The sequence below is a fragment of the Rattus norvegicus genome, chromosome 18, assembly GCF_036323735.1.
Source record: "Rattus norvegicus strain BN/NHsdMcwi chromosome 18, GRCr8, whole genome shotgun sequence".
Taxonomy (NCBI): domain Eukaryota; kingdom Metazoa; phylum Chordata; class Mammalia; order Rodentia; family Muridae; genus Rattus; species Rattus norvegicus.
In genome coordinates this window covers 71,100,050-71,125,049 of record NC_086036.1, presented here as the reverse complement: position 1 = coordinate 71,125,049, position 25,000 = coordinate 71,100,050, and the positions used below count along the sequence as shown (strand labels likewise).

Below are 25,000 nucleotides of genomic sequence, written 5' to 3'. Positions count from 1 at the left end.
TAGGCTGGGGGAGTCATGCTTTGTTGATAGTTGTCTAGGCATTTTAATTTAATGGTATTTAGTAAATGTATAATTAACAATAATTGTTATAATTAATTATATTATAATGAAAATATATTATAATAAACATAACATTATTATATACAACATATATCACATATAAAATATAATCTTAATATAATTATTAATGATGATAATTCATTTCAATGATAATTTAAGTGCTTGGCTGATAGTTTTAATCATCACTGAGTCTATTGATATTACTTGTTTTGTTTGTTTTTTTTTTTTTGTCTCACTGCATTCGGTCAAGTCCTGGACACTATGTGGAGGGCTGTAGAGAATGAGGCGGCCTTGACAATGGTTTAGATTGAGAACGAGCTGATTTATTCAGAAGATAAACTGGATGTAACTGGATATAAGATTTCGGTTGCTATGGCTCCTTTCAGCGTACTGCTAATGGTACTAATGGTTCCGAGCCGTCTCTCAGGCCCTGCTGGCTTCTCTACAGTAGCGCTTGCTCCCTGTCTGCTTTCAGTTATCCGTGTACATGGCGTGTCCGTGCTGTTGATCCTTTCTCAGCAGTGATGGCTGTCGCTTATGACTTAGCGCTTGCTAGGCTGGTGGCAGAAAGCAGTGGATTTGAGTTACCCTGGCCCTGCTATTGTAAGACTATGTGTTTAAGGAGGTTGTATGGCTGGGGTCTGGTATTTCCCCCAGTGTTCATTCCCCCTTTTCGTGACAGCCAAATAACCCTCTGGTGAGTTTTGTGATAGACAGGTAGGTCTAACGGTATTCTTAGAGGCTAATGCGGTTTCTTGACACTTCCTCCCAAATAGGTGTCTTTCCTTCCCTTTCTCCTGGTAGCCAAGCGTCCTAAGAGCACAGGTGTTCTGCACGCCATCTCAAGGTATTCTTATCCTCAGGCAAAACTCTGAAGCCATACTTGGCCTCTGCTCATTCACTTGTACGAGAGTGGTCTTGTCCTTTTGTGCTGTGCCACAGGGGACATAGCCCTGACATCTCACCTTGATTTAGAGAGTCGTGAGAGAGCACCTATTCTTTCTGGGGATGCAAGCATCCTGGTTGCCCTGTGACCTCTGCTCCCTGATGTATGAAAACGAAACAAACAAACCCAATCACAACTCCCCTCCTGCCGAACGACGACAACCCATGCTTTGTGCTTTATTTTTTCTTTGCTCAGTAGAAAATTTTCAATGCCCCAGGCAGAAAGCCCATCAGGAAACTTGTTGTTTATTAGTAAATATATTGAGGTATGGTTTATCATATCACAGAAGGACTCCACTCATTTTAATTAAGCAGCTGAAGGGTTCTGAAAAACGAGTAGCTGTTGCCTGGCCTCACCTGTCTTCTCACACATCCTCTCCTGTGTTCCTTCCAAACTCTCCCTCACCTCAGCCCTGTTCCCATCCTGAGCACTCTGTCCAGACAGTAACAGGGCTCGTTATCCACTTCTTCCAAGTCATGCTTCAAATGCATCTCCTCAGAGGCTTCCTTACCACTCTATAAATCTCAACTTCCAACCTCCGTCCCAGTGTGCTCCCCTTCCCCATTCCTCCCTGCGGTGGTGTCAATAGGAATGGTCCCCACAGACGCAAGTGTGCGAATGCTTGCGCACTATTAGGAGGTGTGGCATTGTTAGAGAAAGTGTGTCCCTGTGGAGGTAGGACTTTGAGGTCTTAAATAATCAAGCTACTCCTAGTGAGAAAAAAAAAAATCCAGTCTCCTTCTGGCTGCCTGTGGATCAAGAAAGATGGAGGACTCTTGGCTCCTCCTGCACCGTGTCTGCCTGGATGCTGCCATGTTCCCACCATGATGATAATGGACTGAACCTCTGAGACTGTGAGCCAGCCCCAGTTAAATGTTTTCCTTTATAAGGGTTGGTGTTGTCACCGTGTCTCTCCACAGCAGTGAAACCCTAAGACACTGTTTCCCCAACCCTATATAAATGGATAGATACTGACACTATTTACTGGGATAGGAAAAACGGAAGAGAAGAAAATCCTGTGCTCACTCTTTGGAAAAAATAAAAGTTTATGGTTCAGTCAACTGAGTATTTGTGGGACTGGACATGCTGGTGGGGAGAGTAGCAAGATGGTCAGGACTGGAAATGCATGTAAACTCGTCCCCCAGAGACTAGCATGGCCGTTCGGCTTTTCTGCCGTGGCTACTTAGGGAGTTACCCAAGTCTGCCTTGTAATGGTGTCCTAACTGCTTGATCCTGCTCCTGAATTCAGTCAGATGACACTGTCTTCTGTTCTGGACAGAAGACTATGTTCAGAGGGTGATACAAAGCGGGGCGTCTGAAAAACATCCACCTCCTTTAGCAGACATCAAAGGTTCTCAACATTAGCCATTCCCACCCGAGCTACTCAGTCATCACTGACTCTTACTGAAAAAAGCCAGTTCTCAACTCCATCGGCTAAAACTAACAGCAGATTCCCCATCTCCTCCAACCCCTTGCAACAGCCCAGGGCGGCTGAGCCTGGGCTCCCATTCAGGGAGGAGAGGCGAAGTACAAACAAGCAAAGAGGAGAGAGTCACTGACACATCCTACGGGTCCTCGTCACTGTGTGCCACAGAGCCTTGAGTGTGATGGATTCCCAGTGGCCCAGGACTAATTTTGACTACAGCATCTATCAGAGTTGTTGGATCGTCAGAAACCGTATTCACTATGAGTCTCTCTAAGGTTTCTGATGAAATGTTGAGGACGTGGGATTTGGAATGAGAGGAGCTGGATTCAAATGGCACAGTGATTCCCCACCAGCCATGTCCCCTCTCTTCAAGGGCTGTCTCCCTCCAGGGGCTGGAGAAGGAGTCAGCGAGATCGGCATCGAACATTATTAACAAGGCCTGTTCAGGTGTATTCAGAGTGCTCTCCATAGATAGTAGTTTGATTTTGTGAGCTGAAAAGCAGTACGCTGCCGAATCTCGTCACTGCATGCTTGTTGCATGTAGGTTAAGAGCCATGCAATGCTCACTCTGACAACAGGCAAGTAAGCACTGCATGTGGGCTAAACGCTCACCCTGCTTATTCCCATGCATGCATCCTGCTGCAAGGCCACTTACTCACCTCCACTGTGCTCTGCATCCTTTCTGAGATGCACTGAGTTGGGAATGGTTAGCGTGTGAATGTGCAGATGGCTTGTGTGCGTCCTTACACAGGATAAAGCCCCTCGGGGTCCTGTCCTCTTCCTTTTTGGCACATAGCCCAGCTTGGCTTGGAACTTCTGATCCTCTACCTCAGGCTCCTAAGTGCCACCAAGACTCGCTCGACACTCTAGAGCCCACCAGCAGCCTGGTTACCAGAGCGTTTCTCATTTCTACACTACTGTGCCACAGACCCATGGGACTCTGGAGGGTGAGCCTGAAGGACAGAGGAAACAGTAAGAGCTCCGGCTTGTGTGTATAGTTACACCACACGGTTCTAGGGAATAAAGAGGAGTATCAAAGAGAAACAGATACATCTTTGCTGGCCGGGTCAGGAGGGAGGCCCGGGCCTTATTATTAGAGCATCTGACCTCGAGTTCTGACTCTATCATTTCTTCATTGTATGTCTGTGAGCAAAATGATCTTTCTAAACCTGTTACATTATCTGTAAATTGAGGATTAAACTGAACATACCTCAGAGGTTTATTTCGTAACGAAGATTAAGACATACAAATGCTGTGCAAGCATGCAATAGAAGCAAAAATGAAGACAAGGAGAAAAGAAGCAAACAGCTTAAACAGAAATTTAAAACGAAATCATCCGAAATTGTGTTAGCTCACAAAGACCTGTATCAGCACATCTGTGACCACAAGGGGTTTTTGGCTGTGGGTAAGCTGTCTGTCAGAAACACAAAGAGACCTTGGCCATCGCAATGGAGGGTACTGGGAATTAAACAGTACGTCCCCCAAGAGACTGTAGGTATACACAATCATCTGTCCGTTGTGTGTGCTGAAGAGACCACCCAAGGAGGAAGGGGGGTGAAAAGAGAGGTGAGGCAGAGGATGTGAAGGTATGTGTGCTGGCTAATTTGATGTCCGCCTGACACAAACTAGAATTGTGAGGGATCTGGACTGAGAGGATGCCAGCTGTGGGGCATTTTCTTAATCACAATTGATGGGGGAGGGCCCAGCCCACTGTGGGTGGTGCCACCCCCTGGCTGATGGTCCTGGGTTCTATAAGAAAGGAGGCTGAGCAAGCCAGGGGAAGCAAGCCAGTCAGTAACATCCCTCCATGGCCTCTGCGTCAGCTCCTGCTTCCTGACCTGCTTGAGTTCCAGTCCTGACTTCCTTTGGTGATGAACAGCAATGTGGAAGTGTGAGCTGAATAAACCCTTTCCTCCCCAACTTGCTTTGGTCATGGAATTTCATCGCAGCAACAGTGACCCTAATTAGGACAGTGAAGGAGAGAACGGGAGGAAAGCAAAAGCTCGGCTCGGGAGAGGGCAGCCTCATGGGCACAGGCATGGAATGCGATGGCAGAGTAGAGACCTGGAGGCTGGCAAGGATTATCACCATCCAACGCTTTTACAATGCAAAGATCTGGATAAACCTGGAAAACAAAGACTGTTCTCTATCTTGGAGCTTGATACGCTTACAAACAAACGGAAGACAGGATTACTTCACCACTAAAATGTCCATTCTGAGGTGATGTTTGTAGGCATGACAATACATCAAAGTGTCCCAAGTGTTAAAGGCCATGAGTGCATTAGACATAAAAGTATAAAAGGGCAGAGAGCACAGCACACAACAGTGCAGCCACAGAGGACTATCTCGGGCACCCTCTGTGTGTGCAGGTATGCCTTGAACTTGCCATCCTCCTGCCTCAGGACCTGCCTAAGCTTCTCGAGATGCTGTGGTAACAGCCAGACCCAGTTGAGAATCCTTGCAGTAGCTTCACAGATAATCGTTGTCCCCTCAATGACAGCTTTAATGCAAGAGAATCAAACCACTGTGTGTGGACGCAGCAGCCATCCCAGCTTAGGAAATATGTGCCGGAGAGACACCAGCATTCTCTAACACTTTAAGCTTCTGGGTCTCTGCAAAGGGCACATTTGGTCATGAGATCTCTAACTTTTAAACATCCCCAACTATTGCTTCTCGCTAGGTATTTATAGTTCTTTCCACAGCAGACTCAGCTTGCCAGTCAAATGTCATCTTATCATAGCTTTGTATCGGAGTGGGGTTGCTTGGTGACACAGCTGACATCCATCCCTCTTCATCAGCTTTCTAGGGAACTGAGCTAGAAACAGTTTAACAGTTTCTAATGCACATCGAGAAAGCGTTTTGCTAGCCCTTTAACTCAAGTGCTTCCAAAAAGGGTACAAACAAGAACCAGAAATGAATTTGTCAAATGAATTCTGCTCGATAAAGCTGCTTTCTGGGCAAGAGCGACTTCCAGCAGTCTAGTCCTTGGCTTAGAGCAGCCTGTGCAGGAGGAGGGGTGCCTGGGGCCTGGGTGAGGATCAGAGCTGGGGCTGCATCTCCCATCCCTGCTTGCACTCTTTCCTTACACCAGAGCACACACAACATAAAACCTTAGATTCTAAACCACAGTCTACAGTTTTCCAAAAATCACCTTATTACAGAAGGCAGAGACAACCTGAGAGGAGTATCCCTTGGGTAATAATTTGTTTCATGGATTCAATAATACCAATAGCCATCAATTTTTAAAGTAGTTTATGAGGAAGAGAGATGGCTCAGTGCTTATAGAGACTCCCAACCAACTGTAACTCCAGTCCCAAGGGATGTCGCCTGCTCTTCTGGCCCCCTTGGGCACTGCATGCTTATGGTACACATAGACACGTGTAGGCAAAACATGTAGACACATTAAAAAAATCAAAGCAGGAGTTTATAAAAATTAAATCTGTAGTTAAGGAGGATTTAGAATTAGAAAAAATACTTCTGTGCTCCCAACTGAGGGCTGAAATCAAACCCAAAATTTCCTGCATGTTAAACACAGGTTGCCTGACAATGGGTTGTCCCTCTGCTTTCTAGAAAAGGCATATTTAACATGTGACTCGGAGGTTCTCAAATATGCAAATACCAATACGTCTATGTGGGACACTAGCTCATAACAGTGAGGATATAAAGTGCCTAAAATGTCAAGTCTTAGTAGAAGAAATATACATGCATATTGGGCTTCTGCATCATGGCAGGCTGCTGGAGTGCACACCCACATGAATCAGACACGAGTTTAGGAGGAGGAGGGGGAGGAAGAGGAGGAGGGGGAAGAAGATGAAGGGGAGGAAGAGGAGGGGGAGGAGATGGGGGGAGGAGGAGGAAGGGGAGGAGATGAGGGGGAGGAAGAGGAGGAAGAGGAGGAGGAGGAGGAAGAGGAAGAAGAGGAGGAAGAGGAGGAAGAGGAGGAGACCTCCATGTTGCAACCCTGAGGGGCACAGGAAGGCACTACTTAAACTGCCAGCATAAGGTTGTTTTTTTTCCTCTTCTCCTCTTGCCTCTAGGGTCTCCTAATGTTTGTGAGGCTGGCCTTGAACTCATGATACTTGTGCTTCAGCCTCCTGAATGCTGGGATCAGAGGTTTGTACCACTACATTAGGAAGCAAAATGGTGTTTCTCTCTCCTTCCTTCTTCCTTCCTTCCTCCCTCCCTCCCTCCCTCCCTCCCTCCCTCCCTCCCTCCCTCCCTCCCTTCCTTCCTTCCTTCCAGTCTATTTCTCTTTGTCAACAGCCATTTGCAGAGCAGGTCCATGGCTGGTTTGCAGCAGCAGTTTCCACTGGAGCTTTGTTCACAGACTCTCCTGAGGATCCAGAGCATGCAGCAGTTTCTGCCCTGGGCAGTAAGAGTCTGGAATGGAGGGAGTTAAGGCCCCAAGCTGACTTCCGTCTAGTACTCACCAATCTACCTCCCACTATAGGAGTGCGGGGACAGGAGCCTAACTTGGTAAAGTGCCTTTAAAGGATAGACATTAATTATCAGAAGCACGACCAAGCTGACTGGGTATAACTCACAGGCAAAGAAGCCACTCCCTACTCCTACCCCAAGTGGGCTCACCAACTTCTGACTCAGCCCTTGGCCTGCAGACAGGGTTACAGAGCCTGGTGGAAGCCTGCCATTCTCACCTGGGAACAATGATTAGGCGGAGAAGTAAGGTTTAAAGGTCCTGATGAGGGAAGGCTCTCAAGAACAAGGCTTCATAGAGAAACAGCAGGGGAGAAGTGATTTCCCCCAGATTCGACACCTACGAATATGTATCCTGAGTGTAAAAGTGACCAAGGACAACCAAGTGCAGGAAGTCCTGACATCTCACAAGTAAAGGATGACAAGACCAGCAACGCTAGAGAGAAGCAGAAGAAAACATTTTCGGGGCCACAAACGTGGTTCGGTGGGTGAGGGTCTGAGTTTAGAGGGCACAGAAGTCGAGTGTGTAGAGCAAGCCGTGTTCCTGGGGTGGGATGGCAGGCGAGGCAGGAGAAGCACTGTGGGCTGGGTAGCCGGTGATGCAGTGGTGACAAAGGAAAGCTGCTTCAAATCAGGCAGAACCAACACCCAAGATGTTGACTGTGGCACACACGTACCTGCTGTCACATACCACATGCACGCAAACATACACATATAAAAGAGAAAAATATTTTTATACATCAGAAACTAAAATATTTCAAAAGTTGTATCTCAAAATGTCTAGAAATGGGAACTATGAGTGGTCTCAGCATAAAGAAATGATTCATGTTGGAGAATATCTGATCACTACACATATACTCCTCCCCTTATTTTTGTATGTGTATGTCTGTGTTTGCACATTTGGACACATGTGAACACATGTATGTGAGGGCCTTAGGTGGTTGTGGGAAATCAACCTTGAGCGCTGCCTGAGTTCCTTTTCTATGGCTGTGAGAAGACACCTCAGCCAAGCTAAAGTGTTTCACTTGGCCTTACGGTTTCCACTGATTAGAGCCCATGGCCTTCGTGGCAGGGAGGGCACAGGGGCAGTGGCTGACAGCTCACCTTTTGAGACACAACCACAGGTGCAGAGGAAGCGGGGTGGTGGAAAGACTGTTACTGGAAACGGAGGTTAAGTCTTTTGAAACCTTAAACCCTGCCCCTAGTGTCCTCAGTGGCCTTCATCAAGGCCACACCTCCTTGTACTTCCCCAACAGTCCTACCAACTGGGGACCAAGTGTTCAAATATTTGATCCTTCAGAGGCCATTTTCATTCAAATCACCTCATTTTCACTTATTTGCTGAAGCAGGGTAGCTAAATCAAACCCAGAGCTCATCGATATGTCTAATCTCTCTGGTTACCTTACCTTAGGGAATCTCTTCTCTTTGATTCACAAGACTGGAGTTACAGATGGGCTGCTATGCCCACCTGGCATTTATATGGGCTTTATATGATCCAAGCGCCAGTTGTCACTCTTGCATGGTACATGCTTTAACCAGTGAGCCATACCCTCAGCCCACATATACACACTGAAACACCACCATTCTAAAACACACAGAAACACCACTGCTCTAATGCACACACTGAAACACTGCTCTAACACACACTCTGAACCACCACCACTCTAAAACACACAGAAACACCACCGCTCTAACACACACACTGAAACACCGCTATACTCTAAAGTACAACTTGCAAAGTGATCGTCATACCACTGCTGCCCAGAACACCACTGTGGCATATGTGCCCCTCACAGCGGAGAGCAGCAGGTGGAGCGCACAGGAAGCAGCCGGATCAAAGGAGAACAGAGAGGAGATTCCCACAAGGCCACACCAGTTGCTCAGGAGCAGCGGGAAGCAGGGGCTGTAGGGAGAGCAGCAGAGCGCTTGCTGCTTCACCACTCTGACATTCTGAGAGGAGTTTCAGCTCTGTCAAGAAGTCTGGAGCTGTTAGTGGCCAGACATTTGCAACAGTCACTGAGAAAGGTTCAAATCTGCAGCATAACTGCAGTATGTCAAGGAACAAATAACTCAAGACAAAAACTGACGAAAGAGTCTGGAGTAGGCCTGGCTCTCTATGTAGCTCTGGAACTCACTGTGGACCACACTGGCTCCAAACTTACAGAGCTCGTCAGTCTCTGCCTCCCTGGGGCTGGGCACCATCACAGTCAATCTGGCAGAAGACTTAAGCAGAGCTATAGAAAACAGGACATCCAATGTGAAATCTGAGACTTGCCTACGTTCATTAGCAGTCAAGGAATTACAAGGTAAAATTTAATGCCATGCCAGTATAGGATGGGCCAAACTAGACGCAGAGCCACAGACTTGAAATGGCAGCACCCACGGCAAAGCCTGTGGTGTGCTACACATCCCTGGGCAACTCCACAGGGTCAGGAGCTGCCGCTCGGTCGTGCCGTCCTGGGAGGTGTGTGAACTTCAGGACTGGGCGGGGCTTCTGAGGGCTGAGCCTGATCCTGGGTCCTTTCCTGACTTCCTGTTTCCTGTGTCTTCCTCCTCCACAGGCTCTACTGTTAGCTCCTCAGTGAGGCTGAGGACCGAGGTCTGGAATCTCAGAGTGTGAGCTCAAAGACATCTTCTTTTATGTTCTCTCAGGTACCTCAGTCATAGTGACAGAAACGTAAGATACATGCACGTCCTGAGTGAAATTATCTACCCATGACTGTAGGAGAAGTTAACTGTTAAATGTTTTCCTACAGAGGCTCTGTGATTCACACTAGCTACTTGCATATTTATGGACCCCAATGAATTGGAAATTATTAACACAGCAATAAAAAACCTGGCAAAATTGTTTTGGGAGAGGACAGGAGGTAGAAGTTCAGACACATAGAAACATTTAGGCAAGGTAGAGAGAGTGAAATAGTGAAGAAATACCACACCTGTACTATAAAGAAGACAAATATTACATTTTAAACCTCAAATCGACAAATGCTTACGTGTCCCATAGGCCACCTGTGGACACACACGACGAAGCACACACAGGGCAATGCACACACATGACAATGAACACACATGACAATGCATACACATGGCAATGCTCACATATGATAATGTGTACATCTTGACATGGGCCAGAAAGAGATGGCAGTTGGAGATATTTGCGGGGTAGTGGTGGAGCACACCTTTAATCCCAGCACTTGGGAGGCAGAGGCAGGGGTGGGGGGTGGAGTAGGGTCTCTGTGAGTTCAAGGCCATGGCCATCTTGGTCTACAGTGCTAGTTCAGGACAACTAGAGAAACCCTGTCTCGAAAACCAAAAACAAAGAAAAAAATAAGCAAAGCAAAGCAATTCAAAGAGTTGATAGCATCATAGAAAACGTTAATGAGATAAATGTTCAGGGAGGCAGAATATAGTATCCTATTAAAGAAGCCAGGAACTTTGTTATTGTCTGGGTATTTAGCACACACGTGCACACACACACCCGCACACACACATGCAGAATACGACTGTTTGAGCAAAGCACACGATCAGATAGAGCACAAGCACGAGTCCAAAGCAAGCGTAAATACAGCTCATGCCCAAAGAGATTCACCATTGGCAGACGGCTCTTACCAGTCTGCTAAACTGAATGTTCTCATTTTTAGCACTTAAAACGGAACCATGATGTGTGCCGTGCCCATACCTACGTATCCCAGGGCTTCAGAGGAGGCGGCAAGAGGATGCTGAGCCTAGTTTGAGTCTGAGGAGAACGTGGGCTATGCAGTGGCTCTAACGTCACGAATGAGGAATGAGAGAGCAGACCCCAGGCCTCCCTCTGTGCACACTCACCAGGTCAATGTTCTGCATTATGTCTTGGAATGAGGGGTGAGTCCGGAATTGCTCAAAGAGGTCCCGTTTGTAAAGCAGGGCATACACCAAGTTCGGGTTGTGGTGGAGAGAATTAGTCAGGCAGGAGTTGATGATCTCCAGCATCATCCGAATCACTTCTTCAATGACGCTGAGGTCCTGGGCCTTGTGAAGAAAGGAAATTCCAACAAGCAGTCAGAGTTTTGTTCCCTGCCACAGAAGTAACTGAAATGCAAGTGACAGTGACAATTTCAACAGCACTGGAAAGGTTACACAGGAATGTCCTTCGAGATTTTGTCAAGAATTTTACTAGAGTTAGGTTTATCTGTTACGAAGGGATGGGAGTTAAAATGGTATTAGCTTAGTCTGGGATAACTGGAATTTCATATACTAAATTAGTTATGAGCCAGTATAGAGGAAAATCTGCAACCCACGTGGCACCCCCCTTTCAGTACCTCCTTACTGGTATTCTCTGCCTAAATCATTAGACTGCCACAACACAGCTAGTCCTGAAGTCTGACCCAGTTTAAAAAAGCGCTCACCTCAGGGCACGGACCTAGTATTCTACACTGACATCTCAACGCTGTATTTACAGATACAGTAGCCTGTGTTTTTGTCCCCACCGTCAGTTTGACTGGATACGCCTTTGAAGGAGTTCCCAGAGAGGTTTAACTAAGGTTTACTCCTGAAGGTGGGTGGTGGCATCCCGTGGGCTGGGGCCGGAGACTAAGTAAAAAGGGAAACTGAGGAAGGTGAGTTGAGTCCCAGCATTTGCTTCCCAGCTGAGGCTCCAACGTGACAGGCTACCTTGTGCTCTGCCACCCTGCTTTCCCGCGGGAAGGACTGTGCTCCTCTGACCTGTGAGCCAAACTCTTCCCTCCTTACACTGCTTATTTTAGTTTTGTTTTTTGGGGGGTGGGGAGGTTGCTCAGGAATCTGTGATGAGAACAGTGATCGAGAGAACAGTCTTTTGGACTCTGACTGAGAAATGACTGTAAGGCAGCAACTCAACGTAGGCAACCAGCAAGGCTTCTGCTGAGCCATCTGCCTGGTTCTTCCCAGCAGAGAGTCTGGGCATGTGCCTGTGCTGCCTTCTCTGAGGCTCGCTCTCCAGTGCTGTACCACCAACCACTGACCTCCCGGGCCCCACAGCCAGCATCTGATTGCTCATTCTGTTCGGGATGCATCAGGAGACACTGACCTCAGTGTTGGCCACAGCTATGTATTTTAATGCCTCCGTGTTATGAGCGTCTGTAAGTTTATGTTTTCAGAGCAAAGCGGGAGATCAGCTTCCAGCTTTGTAAATGACACCAACACTTGTAAGAAAATCCTTTCGGCTGCCCTGCCTCCCTTCTTAAAGGAGGAACGAGTTTCAGGATTTTCTGAGGTCATTTTAGAAAAACCTAACCTGATAGTTAACTACTTCAGGAGCATGCCAAGATGTGAGTCCTGATAGATTAAATTCGCATTTCCAGGATTAAGTATGTGCTGATAGCTTAGTTTACTCCCAGGGTTAAGTAATTTCCCCAAATGACCAGGACTTGCTGACTTAATCTCAAGCTAAAACACCAGTCAAGGAAGTATATGGTAGAAACTTTAATACTTCAGAATCAATAGGCATGCCCCACATTGGCTTTTTGTAAAGGCAGGGTTTCAGGTGGCCCAGGCTGGCCTTGAATTCACTATGTCCTGAGGCTGGCTTTGCCTCTCTGCTTCCTCCTCTCAGATGCTGGGCCTGCAAGCACGTCACTATGTATCAGTGAATCAGTGGTTACTGGGCCTCCATCTGGCAAAAGGACTTTTCAGAGTTATGCTAACTTTCTCATCTTCAAAGGAGTTACTAGGTATTCTACTTACTTTTCTTATACTGTTTCTCTGGTGAGCAGCCCCTCCCCCTTTTTTCTTGAGACAGGGCATCTCCATTACATAGTGTCCTCTGACCTGCTACTTCCAGGGAGCCACCTACGTCTGCCTCCCAAGGGCTAGGATGAAAGGGATATACCACTATGCCGTCTGCCTCCCAAGGGCTAGGATGAAAGGGGTATACCACTATGCCGGGTCACTGATAAATCCTAATGCTATCCTCTAATGTGTTACCACATTACTGCAGGCTAGCTGCAGACACGGAAATTTAATGGCAAGAAAATCCAGTTTCTATCATTACTTAGATTATTAACTAGAAATGCAGTTTGGGGAAACAAAGGAAGATTACTTTACATGATGTCAAATTTTACTGGAATATAAGGCAGTTTTGGTATTTTAATGTGATTTTATTAGGAAACAAAAATGAGAAATTATATATAATTTAGAAGTTCAAGCTTAGAATGAATCACAGACTATAATAACTTCCTATCAATATCTCTTTTACCATTTAACATTGTAAATAATTTATGCTATTAACATTTTAATATAAAGTTGACTCTAAAAACCACAGCTCATGAGATAAGGTCCACTTTTTCTTGATCACACCCTGAGTGAACTCTAAATGTGTAACTAGCGTGCACCTCAGTCCGTCCTGTTGGACGCAGAGTGCCCAGATCGGGCAGCTGAATGCCAGTTTCAGTTCTTCCCACGAGGGTCCTCTCTAATTCCTGAGGGAGACTGAGGTCCCCTTCAAGTCAGGCACCTACATGGATTGCTTTTAACTATGTCCCTAAAATTGTTCCAAGAATTTTCACATACATCATTTTGTTCAATTTGGTAACTGTTTGGTGCAGATCACCTACTGTGTGATCTGAAAGTGTGCTTGGAAGCTGCTGGGAAGCAGGGCTGCTGGCCTCTTCCGTGCTGCCAGACTCCCTTCCTCCCTCCTTCCCTCATGTTCATCCCAGTGTCAACCATCTATTCTTGAATACACAGCACACAGTCCTGGCAACTAGTTCATTTCCATTTTAAGTGGCAACAGTTCTTTGCTAACCACTTTAATTATCCTTTAAGAAACAGCCAGCGTCCCTACTGTGTTGTTTCCTAGAAACTACTCTGTGGGTCTGCGCATCCCCGCTGTAGGATCAACTGCAGCTTCCAGGCACCAAGCAGATCACAGAATAATCAGGGGAAATTACGTGCCAAGGGAATTCAGATTTGCTAAAAACAAGGGTATCAAACTTTTGCTTAATTCTAATTTCCAAGAAACACTATCTGATAAATACAATCTTCAATTTAATTCAAATCATCAAGTTGCTACTCCGACTGGATTCTGAGGCAGGTAACCCATAATATACGGCAAGAAATCAATATAATCATTTTGTTTCATTTCTTTTTTTTTTTCCTTTTTTTTTTTTCTTTTTTCTTTTTTCTTTTTTTTAGGAGCTGGGGACCGAACCCAGGGCCTTGCTAGCAAGCGCTCTACCACTGAGCTAAATCCCCAACCCCTTGTTTCATTTCTAAAAGAGCATTATTAGGCAATAATCACTACTTAGAGAATGATAAAAAAAAAAAAACCTAGCATAACTTAATTGGTATACCTCCTTTAATGAGGTCCAAATCCCAGGACTTTGGATCTAAAAGGTTATTTAATCATGTCATTCTGTGCTGGGAGCTGAATTCCAGGCCTTGAGCGTGCTAGGTATGTGCTGCTAGCCTTGCACTAACCCCTCAGCCTCTTGGTTTCAGTAGCGTCTGTAAAGCCCTTAAAACTGTGCAGCATAGGGTGCAATAGGGGGACTCCAAGAGAAGTATACTGCTTTCCAAAGTGGGAACTTGTAGACTTTGAAGTGTGCAAAAACCACAACCATCACCATCACCATCACCACCACCACCACCACCACCACCACCACCACCACCACCCCCCCCATTTTTACTTTAGCTATTACTACTATGATGATTTATATATGCTAGGCCCAGGGAGAGGTCCTATACGAAGGTGTGGTCCTGTTGGAGTAGGTGTGTCACTGTGGGTGTTAAGACCCTCATCCTAGCTGCCTGGAAGTCAGTATTCTGCTAGCAGCCTTCAGATGAGGATGTAGAACTCTTAGCTTCTCCTGCACCATGCCTGCCTGGATGCTGTCATGTTCCTGCCTTGATGATAATGGACTGAACCTCTGAACCTGTCAGCCAGGCCCAGTTAAATGTTGTCATTTATAAGATGTGCCTTGGTCATGGTGTCTGTTCACAGCAATAAAACCTTAACCCTAAGACAACTAATAAACGACCAAAATAAAAAGCCAAAGAACTCAGAAATCTTATTTCTTAGTCTTTTTTTCCAAGACAGGGTTTCTCTGTGTGGTTCTGGCTGTCCTGGAACTCTCTGCAGACCAAGCCTCAAACTCAAGAGAGTGCTGGGATTTAGATGTTTGTTGACTGCTAGCCCTAAGCCACCCAAAATGGCACAACCAACTGAGAGAACTGAAGGAACTGGTTATATTTTAAAAAATAACACTTTTATAAAGCTTATTTTACTGTACGGGGTAAATCAATTTTTTGTACAGTATCCCCTGAAGGACTAGTTAAAATATAATGAAAGCATGGGGTTCAGAGATGGCTTGGTGGTTAAGAGCAGTTGCTGCTCTCGAAGAGGACCTGGGTTCAGTTCTGAGCATCCACATGGACACTCACAATCAACTGTAACTCCAGTTCTAAGGATCAGACATCCGCTTCTGATTTGTGTCACACATGCATTCAGGCAAACTGGTACACACATTTAAAGCAAAATCTTACAATAAAATAATGGAAGGAATACGTTGGTTCATTTAAAACTAAGAAAGATAGGTGTGCTTGTACGTGCTCTTAATCCCGGAACCTGGGAGGCTGAGGCAGGAGGATCTCTGTGAGTTCCAGGCCAGCCTGGTCTCCATATTGCATAGTGAGTTCCAGGCTAGCCATGTTCAGACCCGATCTCTGGAAAACAAGCAACATGATATAAACACTCAGGGTAGAGGTAGGAAGATCTCATCTAGGCCAGTCTGAGCTACAGGGGAAATCCCTTTTTCAAAAGCAACACCTGCGTGATGGCTCCTGGCTAGAGCAACCGCGCATTCAGAACAAAAACCTGTGCCTTTTCAATCCGTAACCTGCTCTTTTCAGGATATGCCGTGCAGTTTGCATGGTAGGAATGGAGCCCAGACCAAGTCAGCAAGCCAAGCCAAGCCAAGCCAAGCCAAGGGGGGTGTGTGTGTGTGTGTGTGTGTGTGTGTGTGTGTGTGTGTGTGTGTGTGTGTGTGTGTGTGTGTGTGTGTGTGTGTGTGTGTGTGTGTGTGTGTGTGTGTGTGTGTGTGTGTGTGTGTGTGTGTGTGTGTGTGTGTGTGTGTGTGCGTGTGCGTGCGCGCGCGCTCGTGAATAGTCCTAGGCTCAAATGCTCTGGTGTCTGTACTTGTAGGGACGAGTGTCCGACAACTCTGTGTTAAGGAGTAACTCAATATTGATGGCCCAGTTGGCAGTTGTGGGAATATTTTACCATGTTAACAACACTCATGGCCGCCTCTCATTTTGAAAACTTCTTTTTCCTCTTAAGAGGGAATTTATACAGTTTCAAATCATTTATTTTTAGTTTCCTTAGGAGAAGCATATGTATCTTGTTTGTATTAGTTTTGGGGGGATTCCAAGAAAGTTGTCTAAATTTCCTGCATTTTCAGCAGAAAATAAAACCTTCAACAAAATTAATGGGACTCTGCCAAAGGCGGGGAGGGGGAGGAAACACACGGGCCGGCTCGGGCCTTCAAAGGCCGTCTTTTGGTGATAGACTCTTCTTATCTTTATGTTGTTAATTCACTGGCACACACACTGAAAAGCTTTGTGACCATGTTATTTCTAGCCAGAACTGGATCTCTCCCAAAACATCCAGCTTGTGATAGAAAGAACTGGCTTTATATTACACACAGATCACAGCCCAAGAGTAAATCCTGGAACCAAAGGAGACAATAGGTAACTTTAATCGAGGGAGGGAGGCAGGTGGCAGGGAAGCAGAGCTCTGCGGGCCTCCTGTGTGTGGGAATGTAGCCCCGTAGTCTTCCTCTCCCTTCCTTGGACACAGTCTGAATGTCACCCACAGGCCTAGCTAGAACCTGGGATGAGTGATCTGCATCACGCTGTTGTGCTGGCACTGGTGGCACGGAGTAAGATAACTGTGGCCACTAGGGGACATTGGTTAACGTCACAGTTTCCCACAACTGGAAAATGGCCAGATAATTCACAAAAGAAGGAATGCTCTGAGAGAAGACCAGCGGTGCTGCTGACTGGGTCCCTGCAGGGTGAGCTGGAGAGAGGGCTGCTCTGGGATTGCTCTCAGCCTGGGGCAGCTTTCCTCCAACGATGCCTGCAGTGGCTTCTCTGCCCTTCGGGTTCCAGCAACCCTGGGTGCCATTCAGAGCGGAGCCGGCCACCTTCCCCAGGTTCTGCTGGAAGCCACAACAGTGCCTGTGCCAGAGCCTGACAATTTAAATGCTCTCCTTCAGAGTCTGCATTCGTTTTTGAATTGTTCTTTAAAAATACTGTTCCACACTCTATAAAAAGTAGAATCTTGAGTAAACCCCGGTAAAACAACACTCTGGGAGACGTGCCTTGCCCACAAAGAAAACAACAAACACCCTCCCCTCCCCCGCCCGCTCCCACCTGCTCTTTCTGCTTTTCCGTTTGGGGAGGTCCAGAGCCTGTGTCAGTCTCCCCAGCTCAGCAATGTCTGCCGAGTCAACTATGTTAGTCATTCACAAAATAGCTACTCATGCCTAAATCTCCATAAAAAAATAGGAAAATTACTCAACCCAGAAAGCAAATTTTATTAGCTACTGAAAATATGATTAACATAAAAATCCTCAGTGACCTCAAACTAATACCATTAAAACTTTGCTTCTGATTCCGTCACAGTGCTGAATGGTCACTGGTAGCATGGAGGAGGACGGGGACCTGTGACAGTGACTGCCTTAACCACCAGACAACCATTCTTGGAGTCCGCAGTGCTGACAACAGCAGCACCTGAGAGCTGGTTGCCGGTCAGCACGGGGCATTCTGGGGCTGTCTTCTAGCTCCTGGCTCGCTGTGGACTTAGGCAAATCCCTTTCTTGTGCCTCAGTTCCTTCTGATGGGCTGTGGGAGGTGAAGGGATGTGGTGGAAGATGACACACCAGGAAACGGCCTTGACTTCCTGCTTAGGATGTGGGATGGCAAAGAATACTTCTCTCCCTCTACAGTCAGGAAAGCCAGGTAATGTGCACCTCCAGAGTTCTGGACCTATCAGGGATGACTCTGTAAGTCAATGAGATAAAACGAGCTGCTTGGTGAGCCCGGCTCCTTCCTATGCAGAGAGACAGAGGAACACCCCACAGGGGCTGCTATATGAGGTCCAGTGCGAGCAGTGCAAGATGGGGAGGCGACGGCAGGGGCTCGGACTGTGGCTGATGCCACGGAAGACGTTCTATCACAGCAACATGCTGGGTAAAGCTACTCTAGGGCAGACAGGCAGAAGAGAAAGGCAGGCAAGGACTCAGGAAAACTCAATACACGAGAAGAGAGAGAGAAGTTAGCAGTCTCTATGACTCAGTTTCCTGTTCTGAGAAGCAACCAAGCGAAAAACAAAGACACTGCCACGGACCATAAAGGATGGATTTCTAATCCATTTTTCCAACAAAAGATTTCTAGAACATAAGGACTTAGAATGTAAAATGAAGCTGGAATGTCCTCCCCACCGTTTAAATTTTATTTCCAAGAATGAGCACTTGTCTGCTTGAGTGCTGGGCACCACACCTGTGTCCGTGCCTAAGGAGAGCAGGAGAGGGCGCTCGCCGTGGTTACAGACAGCTGAGAAGCGCCACCTTGACGAGGGGAGCTCAAATGGGGAGCCTCTGGCAGGGCAGCCTAGCTGAGCCATCGATTCTACCCGAATGTAAAGAAAACTGAAAAAAAGAGGAACCTATTTTCATAAGCTTCATAGAGAGATAGGAAGGAGTTGGGGGGGGGGCTCAAAACTCTTAAAAGGGAAAAAAAAAAAACAACTTTGAATGAAAGAGAAATTTAATTAAAGCAGGGACTCCATACACAGGAGAAGATTGATGACAAGAAAAGTGTCAGCAATCTACACAAAACGTGAAAGACGGATGAGGAAACCCTGGAAATCACTCAGAAAACGCGAATCGCTCAGAGCCAGTGTACCTGGTATTAAAGAGTTGCAACAACCCGAGGTGAATTTAAAGACGCAGCCAGGAAGGTGGCATAACGGAATGAGGCCCCATGACCTGAGTTTGAATCATGGATTCTACAAGGTGGCAGGTGAGAATGGACTTCTAAGAGCTGTCCTCTGACCTGTGAGTATGCTCTGTGGTGTGCTCACACACACACACACACACACACACACACACACACACACACACACACAGACAATAATGAAAAACAAAAATCTAGTCTCTTTAAAAAAAATGTTGTCAGGCAGGTGACTGAGTCTGAGGCCAGCCTGACTGTATAGCAGGTTCCAGGCTACCCAGGGCTCACAGTGAGACCATGTCTCAAAGATTTAAAAACAAACAAGCAAGCAAACAAAAAACCCACAACTTTTTAGTTGTGTGTCTGTGTGTGGCTATGTATGTGTGAGTGCAGGTCTGCTGCAAGGGCACGGTGTGCTTCTGACAGTTGAGCCCTCTTCAGTCCTACAAAGATGCAAAATCATACAATCATTCCTAAACAGGAAAATTAGATAGTAAACAACATAAGCCCGAGGGAGGCCCAAGGAAGCAGGCCATAATGGGATAATGGCGAAACCCGTGTCCCGATCCCGGCATGAAAGCCACACATCCGTTTCTGTCAAGTGCAAATTGCTGATGCTAGAGGGCAAAGCACTGACGTGCAGCAGGGGAGACCAGGCAGACACACAGACACACAGACAGACACAGACACACACACGGACACCTGGGAGACCAGACACACACACACACACACACACACACACACACACACACACACACACACACACACACACACACACACGGGACACCTGTGTGCTTCCCCTTTCTGGACGGCCCTGGGAGACCAGACACACACACACACACACACACACACACACACACACACACACACACACACACACACACGGGACACCTGTGTGCTTCCCCTTTCTGGACGGCCCTCAGACCTACTGGATAGGGCATCACCCCTATGATGTATCTGAATCCTAATCACCTCATTAAGCCCAGCATTCAAACAGCCAAGGTGGTGAAGGCTTCCGCTTCTGCAGTTTGGGGAAACCAATCTACTCAGTCTCCACCACAGAACAGGACTGAGGGGAACTGTCCAATCCAGTGTGGGAAGCAAGCTGGACTCCTGTGAAAGACAAATCTGTCTGCATCTATGCAAGCCTTTAGTGTCAATACCCACTTCCTCTACTTATGAGGAGCGGAGAGCAGATTAAAAGGAGGCCAACAGGAGATAACCGTCCCCCAACCCCAAGCCAACCCAAAAAGCTATGCTTAGAATGGGAAAGAAAGATTCTGTACAAGTGGTTAGGCTCCTGCAATGTGTTAATGGCTGGAAAGAAAAGGGAAGTGGATTGCTCTAATTTAAAGTCTTAGGAGATATAACAACCAAATGTGTGAATCTTAATTCTAATTTAACACACTGCCAAGAGCCATTTCTGAGAATTCAGGAGAAATATGATTATGCTCCATGAGATTATGCCTTGGGAATATGACTGCTTTTGTTAGATGTGATAATGGTGTGATATTATAAAAGAAAATGATGTTGTTTTTGGAGATGTACATCAAAGTATGAAAAGATAAAATTCCAGGATTTACTGTAAAATACTTTAGCCAAAAAAAAAAGTAAATGTTTATATAGAGAATATACAAGGCTACAGAAGCATTTAAAATGGTTTACTTGTGTTTATGTGTATGGGTGTTTTATGTTTTACCTGAATGTATGTATGTATAGCACGTGCGTGCTTTGTGTCCTTGGAGGCCAGAAGAAGGAGCTGGATCCTCTGGAACTGGAGTTACAGACGGTTGTGAACCATCATGTGGGTTTTCCGAATTGAAGCCAGGTCCTCTCAAAGAGCGGCCAGTGCTCTTAATCACTGAGCCCTCTCTCTAGATCAAAGGACAGCTTTCTGTTGTTATTTATTGACTTAATGTGCACACGGGGGCGGGGCATGAAGGTGCCATGGTGTGAGCATGTAGCTCAGACGACAATGTCTGAGAGTGAGCTCTCTCCTTCTGCCATTCGGTTCCTGAACTCAGGCACCAGACTTGGCCACCAGCACCGTAGCCTGCTGAGCCACTTCACTGACCCTCATTTCATTCCTTCTTAAATCAGAAACATAAGTATGATTTCTAAATCTGATCAAGTTCATTCAGAGTTGTAAAAGACCAGTGTCATCAAAACACTTAATACGGCATATGCAGATTGGACTCAACGGTGAAATAAAAAGCTGCAGCGGTGATCACAGTGAGTCAGCAGAGGAGGGAGTTAGGATTGTTAGATTTAGAGAGGAAATCACAGAGGCCAGTAATTACAGAAGTAATGCTGCTGTTATGAGGTATGTGAAGTGGGAGAAAGAAAGGGCTGACATGGTGGGGGAAAAGCCAGAGCTGGGGTTCAGAGAAATGACCCAGTGGCTAAGGGCAGTGGTCCTCTTCCAGAGGAGCCAAGCTTTGATCCCGCCACTCATTTTGGGAGGTTACAACTGTCTCGAACTCCAGTTGCAGGGATCTAGCATCTCTTGACCTCTAGCACATGCAGACATGAAGAAACAACACACACACACACACACACACACACACACACACCCACCCAATACACACACACACACACACACAAACACTCACACACACACACAAACACTCACACACACACATATATACATACACGCATAATTAGCATAATACAATCTTAAGAATGCAGAATGAACATAAATACTAAGAAAACATTTAAGAGCAAAATATTACGCTATATTGAGCTTTTCGAGAAGTAAAAATGTACATTAAAATTGAATTCTTGAGAACTTTAACAACGTAAATGTTATTGTTACACTAACCAGTTAATTTGTTTAGAAATATGTTAAAAATACTCTAAGTGTAGTGCTGTCACCATAACTGATGCAGGTGACCCTAACTGAAGACAGCCTGACTTAAACCCCGCTGCACTACACCCATTCAGCACTTTGATGATCAAACGCCATTGTTACAGTTGCCTAATGAACGGGACAATGCCCACATTTTGTCCAGATAACTGCTAATGCTCACAATTCAGCCAAGGTCAATGGCAATGGGGGTGACTCAGTCTGTACCTACAATTAGAACAAGGGCTCACTGATGTTGCCATGGGAACTGTCTATTGCCTAGCAATTACCATTCAAAAACTTTAGGAGGTGGCCCTGTACTAAATTTGCAATTTATTTCTTATGGCGGAGATTGATTTAAAAGCAGTCTGAAAATCTTTATATTAACAAAGGACATTTGCCACAGCAAGTGTCAAGATTTCCCCAGGATAGATGTGAGTGGGTTTATATTTTCTGAACCTCAAAGGCACCCAAAGAGCGCACATGATCCATGTTGTTTGTGATTATATGCTTAAAAATTCAAAATTTTCATTCTTTATGCTCACATGCTATGAAATCAATTGGGGGGGGGTAGTGGAACTGAAGATCTGCTTCCTTAATAAGGCCAGACTTCAGAGGGCTCACCTCAGAGTGACACCCAGTGTCATCACATCCTGAGTTAGGAGTAACCATTGTCTGCTAACTGGTGTCAACTGTGTGTGTGTGTGTGTGTGTGTGTGTGTGTGTGTGTGTGCGTGCGCACATGTGTATGTATGTGAGTGAGGGAGGGAGAGAGAGAGATATCTGCTTTTATTTTCCAGAAAGGTTTTAGAAATTGTCAATGAATGAAAGATTAAAATTAAAATAGAAGACCCCCCTTCTCAAAATGGTATGGTAATAACTGACTTGTGAAGAGGAATGTGGTCTTCCTTGCTGTAAGCAACTCTTCTGTGTGTAAGTCTATGCATATGTAGGAGGGCCTGAGAGCAATGCTGGGTGTCCTCCACTGCTGTCCATTTTCCCTTGTTGACACAGGCTCTCTTGAAGAACAGGCGCTAGCATACTCGGCTGCTGAGTGAGCCCAGTGGCCAGTGAACTCCTACTGTCTGCCTCTCCAGTAATCCTGCAGGCAAGGGTTACCATGCCTAGCCTGCTGTGTGTGCTGGGGATCCAAGCTCAGGTCTTTACATGTGTATGACTCGACCAATAGTCCACTGCCCCAGTCCCTCTAAGGAAACTCTTAGCTTATTTGGATTGCTTTGAGGATAAGGAAGAGTTTTTTTGTTTTTGTTTTTGTTTTTATGAGGAAGAAAATAACCACACAGAAGACACTGTAGTAATGAGTGTGCTGTAAGCAAAACCTTCCAAGATTTTGTGTCCATGGCCTTCGGGTTTACTTGGCGCCATTTCTCACCAAAGCACAGCGGCCGCACTAGGAAGTAATAAAATGATGTTTCTTTTTTTTTTTTTTGGTTCTTTTTTTCGGAGCTGGGGACCGAACCCAGGGCCTTGCGCTTCCAAGGTAAGCGCTCTACCACTGAGCTAAATGGTACCCCAGCCCCTAAAATGATGTTTCTTAAAGCATGTCAAGCTCTCAAACATTGTTTATTTCTGTCACTTATTACTAGAATGCTCTGAACTGACGTCACATCATGGCTTCTACTGGGAGCAACGTGACAATCAAACCTCTTCTTCCTGGACCTACCTCGAGCTTATGCTTGGTGGCTGAATGGGTAAAGCAGGCCCTGGGGAGGGCCTTGGCCTCTGGTAAAAGTAACACTATGTGTTCACGCCATGCCCTAGTGGGACGGGACGAATGCTGGGCCAGGAGCCCAAGGAGTGCTCTGAGGTAAACAACTCCTTCAACCCCTTGGGAACGGACTGTCTTGTTAAGCGCAAACACAATGCCTGTCTGTACTGCAGAGCTACAGGGCTGTCCGATGTGAAGATGACTATCTGTGGGTTTAGAAATGTGTGCCAATGAAATGTGACTTCTCTGACGGGTGTAGCAGTACCTGCTTGTCCTTCCAACACTAAAGAGGCTGAGGCAGGGGGAGGATGACTTTGAGTTTGAATGACTACACAGTGAGACCTTATTTCAGCAAAACAAAACATAAACAAACAAACAAGACACCATTTTGCTTCTCTAGCCTGACATTCTGATCTTTGACTACTGGGAAAAAGAAAAGAGGTGAGCAAGAGGTAGCAGGAAGTGTACAGTTCTCTGGTCAGTTGTCCTGAGTTTGTAGATGAGAAACAGGCAGTTTCAGCGTTTGATTTAGTTACAGGCAGACCATGCTTTCTCTGAGACCTAGAGTTAGTGATGGTAGATGATGCCCCATCTTAAATGCACGCCGTACACACTGAACTGTTCTTGCTCTGCAGGAGACAGGGTGACAGAAAGTCTTTTCACAATGACAGTCATTCATTTAACTTTGGCAAGGACCTAAATATGTATAGGAACAATTACAGAAAAATCTGTTCTTTTAACAAAGCCAGTGAGGGCTGGGAAGGCAACAAGGCTCTGGCTTTGAGTCTGAAGACAATGAAGTGCTTGCCACACTGGCATGTGGCCCTGGGTGTGATGCTTAGAGCACATGTTAAAGGTAGGAGAGGAGTGACTCACACCACGACACATGTGTGTGCTCCTCCACCCCCTAGAGCTGGGTGTGGCGGTGTGTGCTTGTAATCCCAGCATTCCTGGGGCTAGCATTCCTGGGGCTCACTCTCAGCTAAAACAGACCTCAGTATGTAGTCAGTGGCATGACACTTGCCCAGCACAAGCAAGGCTCTGGGTGTGAGTGTGAAATTGCTTTGGGTTTCCTGAGGCATCACACTAGGAGTTAGTCGACGGCAGTAAGAACCCAACTTCGGTAATTATACAGCACTAAGGAACAGTGCCTCTCTAAGTAAGCATTTTGGGAAGCAGAGTTTTCCCACACATTTGGTTAATACGTAAGAAATGTGTTGTGACATTATTTGGACTAATTTGTTGGTTATTATCCAAAAGTTACAGCTTTCTCTAACTCTGGCGTGTTAAGCCAAATTAAAGAATGATTATAACCTTCTCAGCAGCTTCAACTTTAAGTCTGTTAAAATTTGAGTAAATTGTATGAGAAATCAGACATGTTGAGCAAAAAGCACAAGAAAACCAAAAGGCAGACAAAGGCACAGAGGGAGAACTCCACAGTACACGAGCTCCACGTGCAACAGGTGGAATCTGCCTTTGACAGAATCTGTCGAGCAGTGTGGGACTGGGCGGGCACATGCTCAGGAGTCTCTCTGTTCTGTGATTTGGCTGTGGTGGAGCTCAGTGTCACGCTGGCTGATAGGGAGTCTG

The 25,000-nt window shown here is 46.1% G+C and overlaps 1 protein-coding gene across 13 annotated transcripts in view; it reads right to left on the bottom strand.

The window, feature by feature from the left end:
- The window catches only part of Dym (dymeclin), a 296,172-nt gene that overhangs the window by 50,957 nt on the left and 220,215 nt on the right, over positions 1-25,000 (bottom strand). For all 13 annotated transcript variants that reach the window (XM_063277161.1, XM_063277165.1, XM_063277162.1 and 10 more), the window contains one exon: positions 10,692-10,874. In XM_063277161.1, coding sequence (XP_063133231.1) covers positions 10,692-10,874 — 183 coding nt within the window. The remainder of the gene's footprint in view (positions 1-10,691; positions 10,875-25,000) is intronic.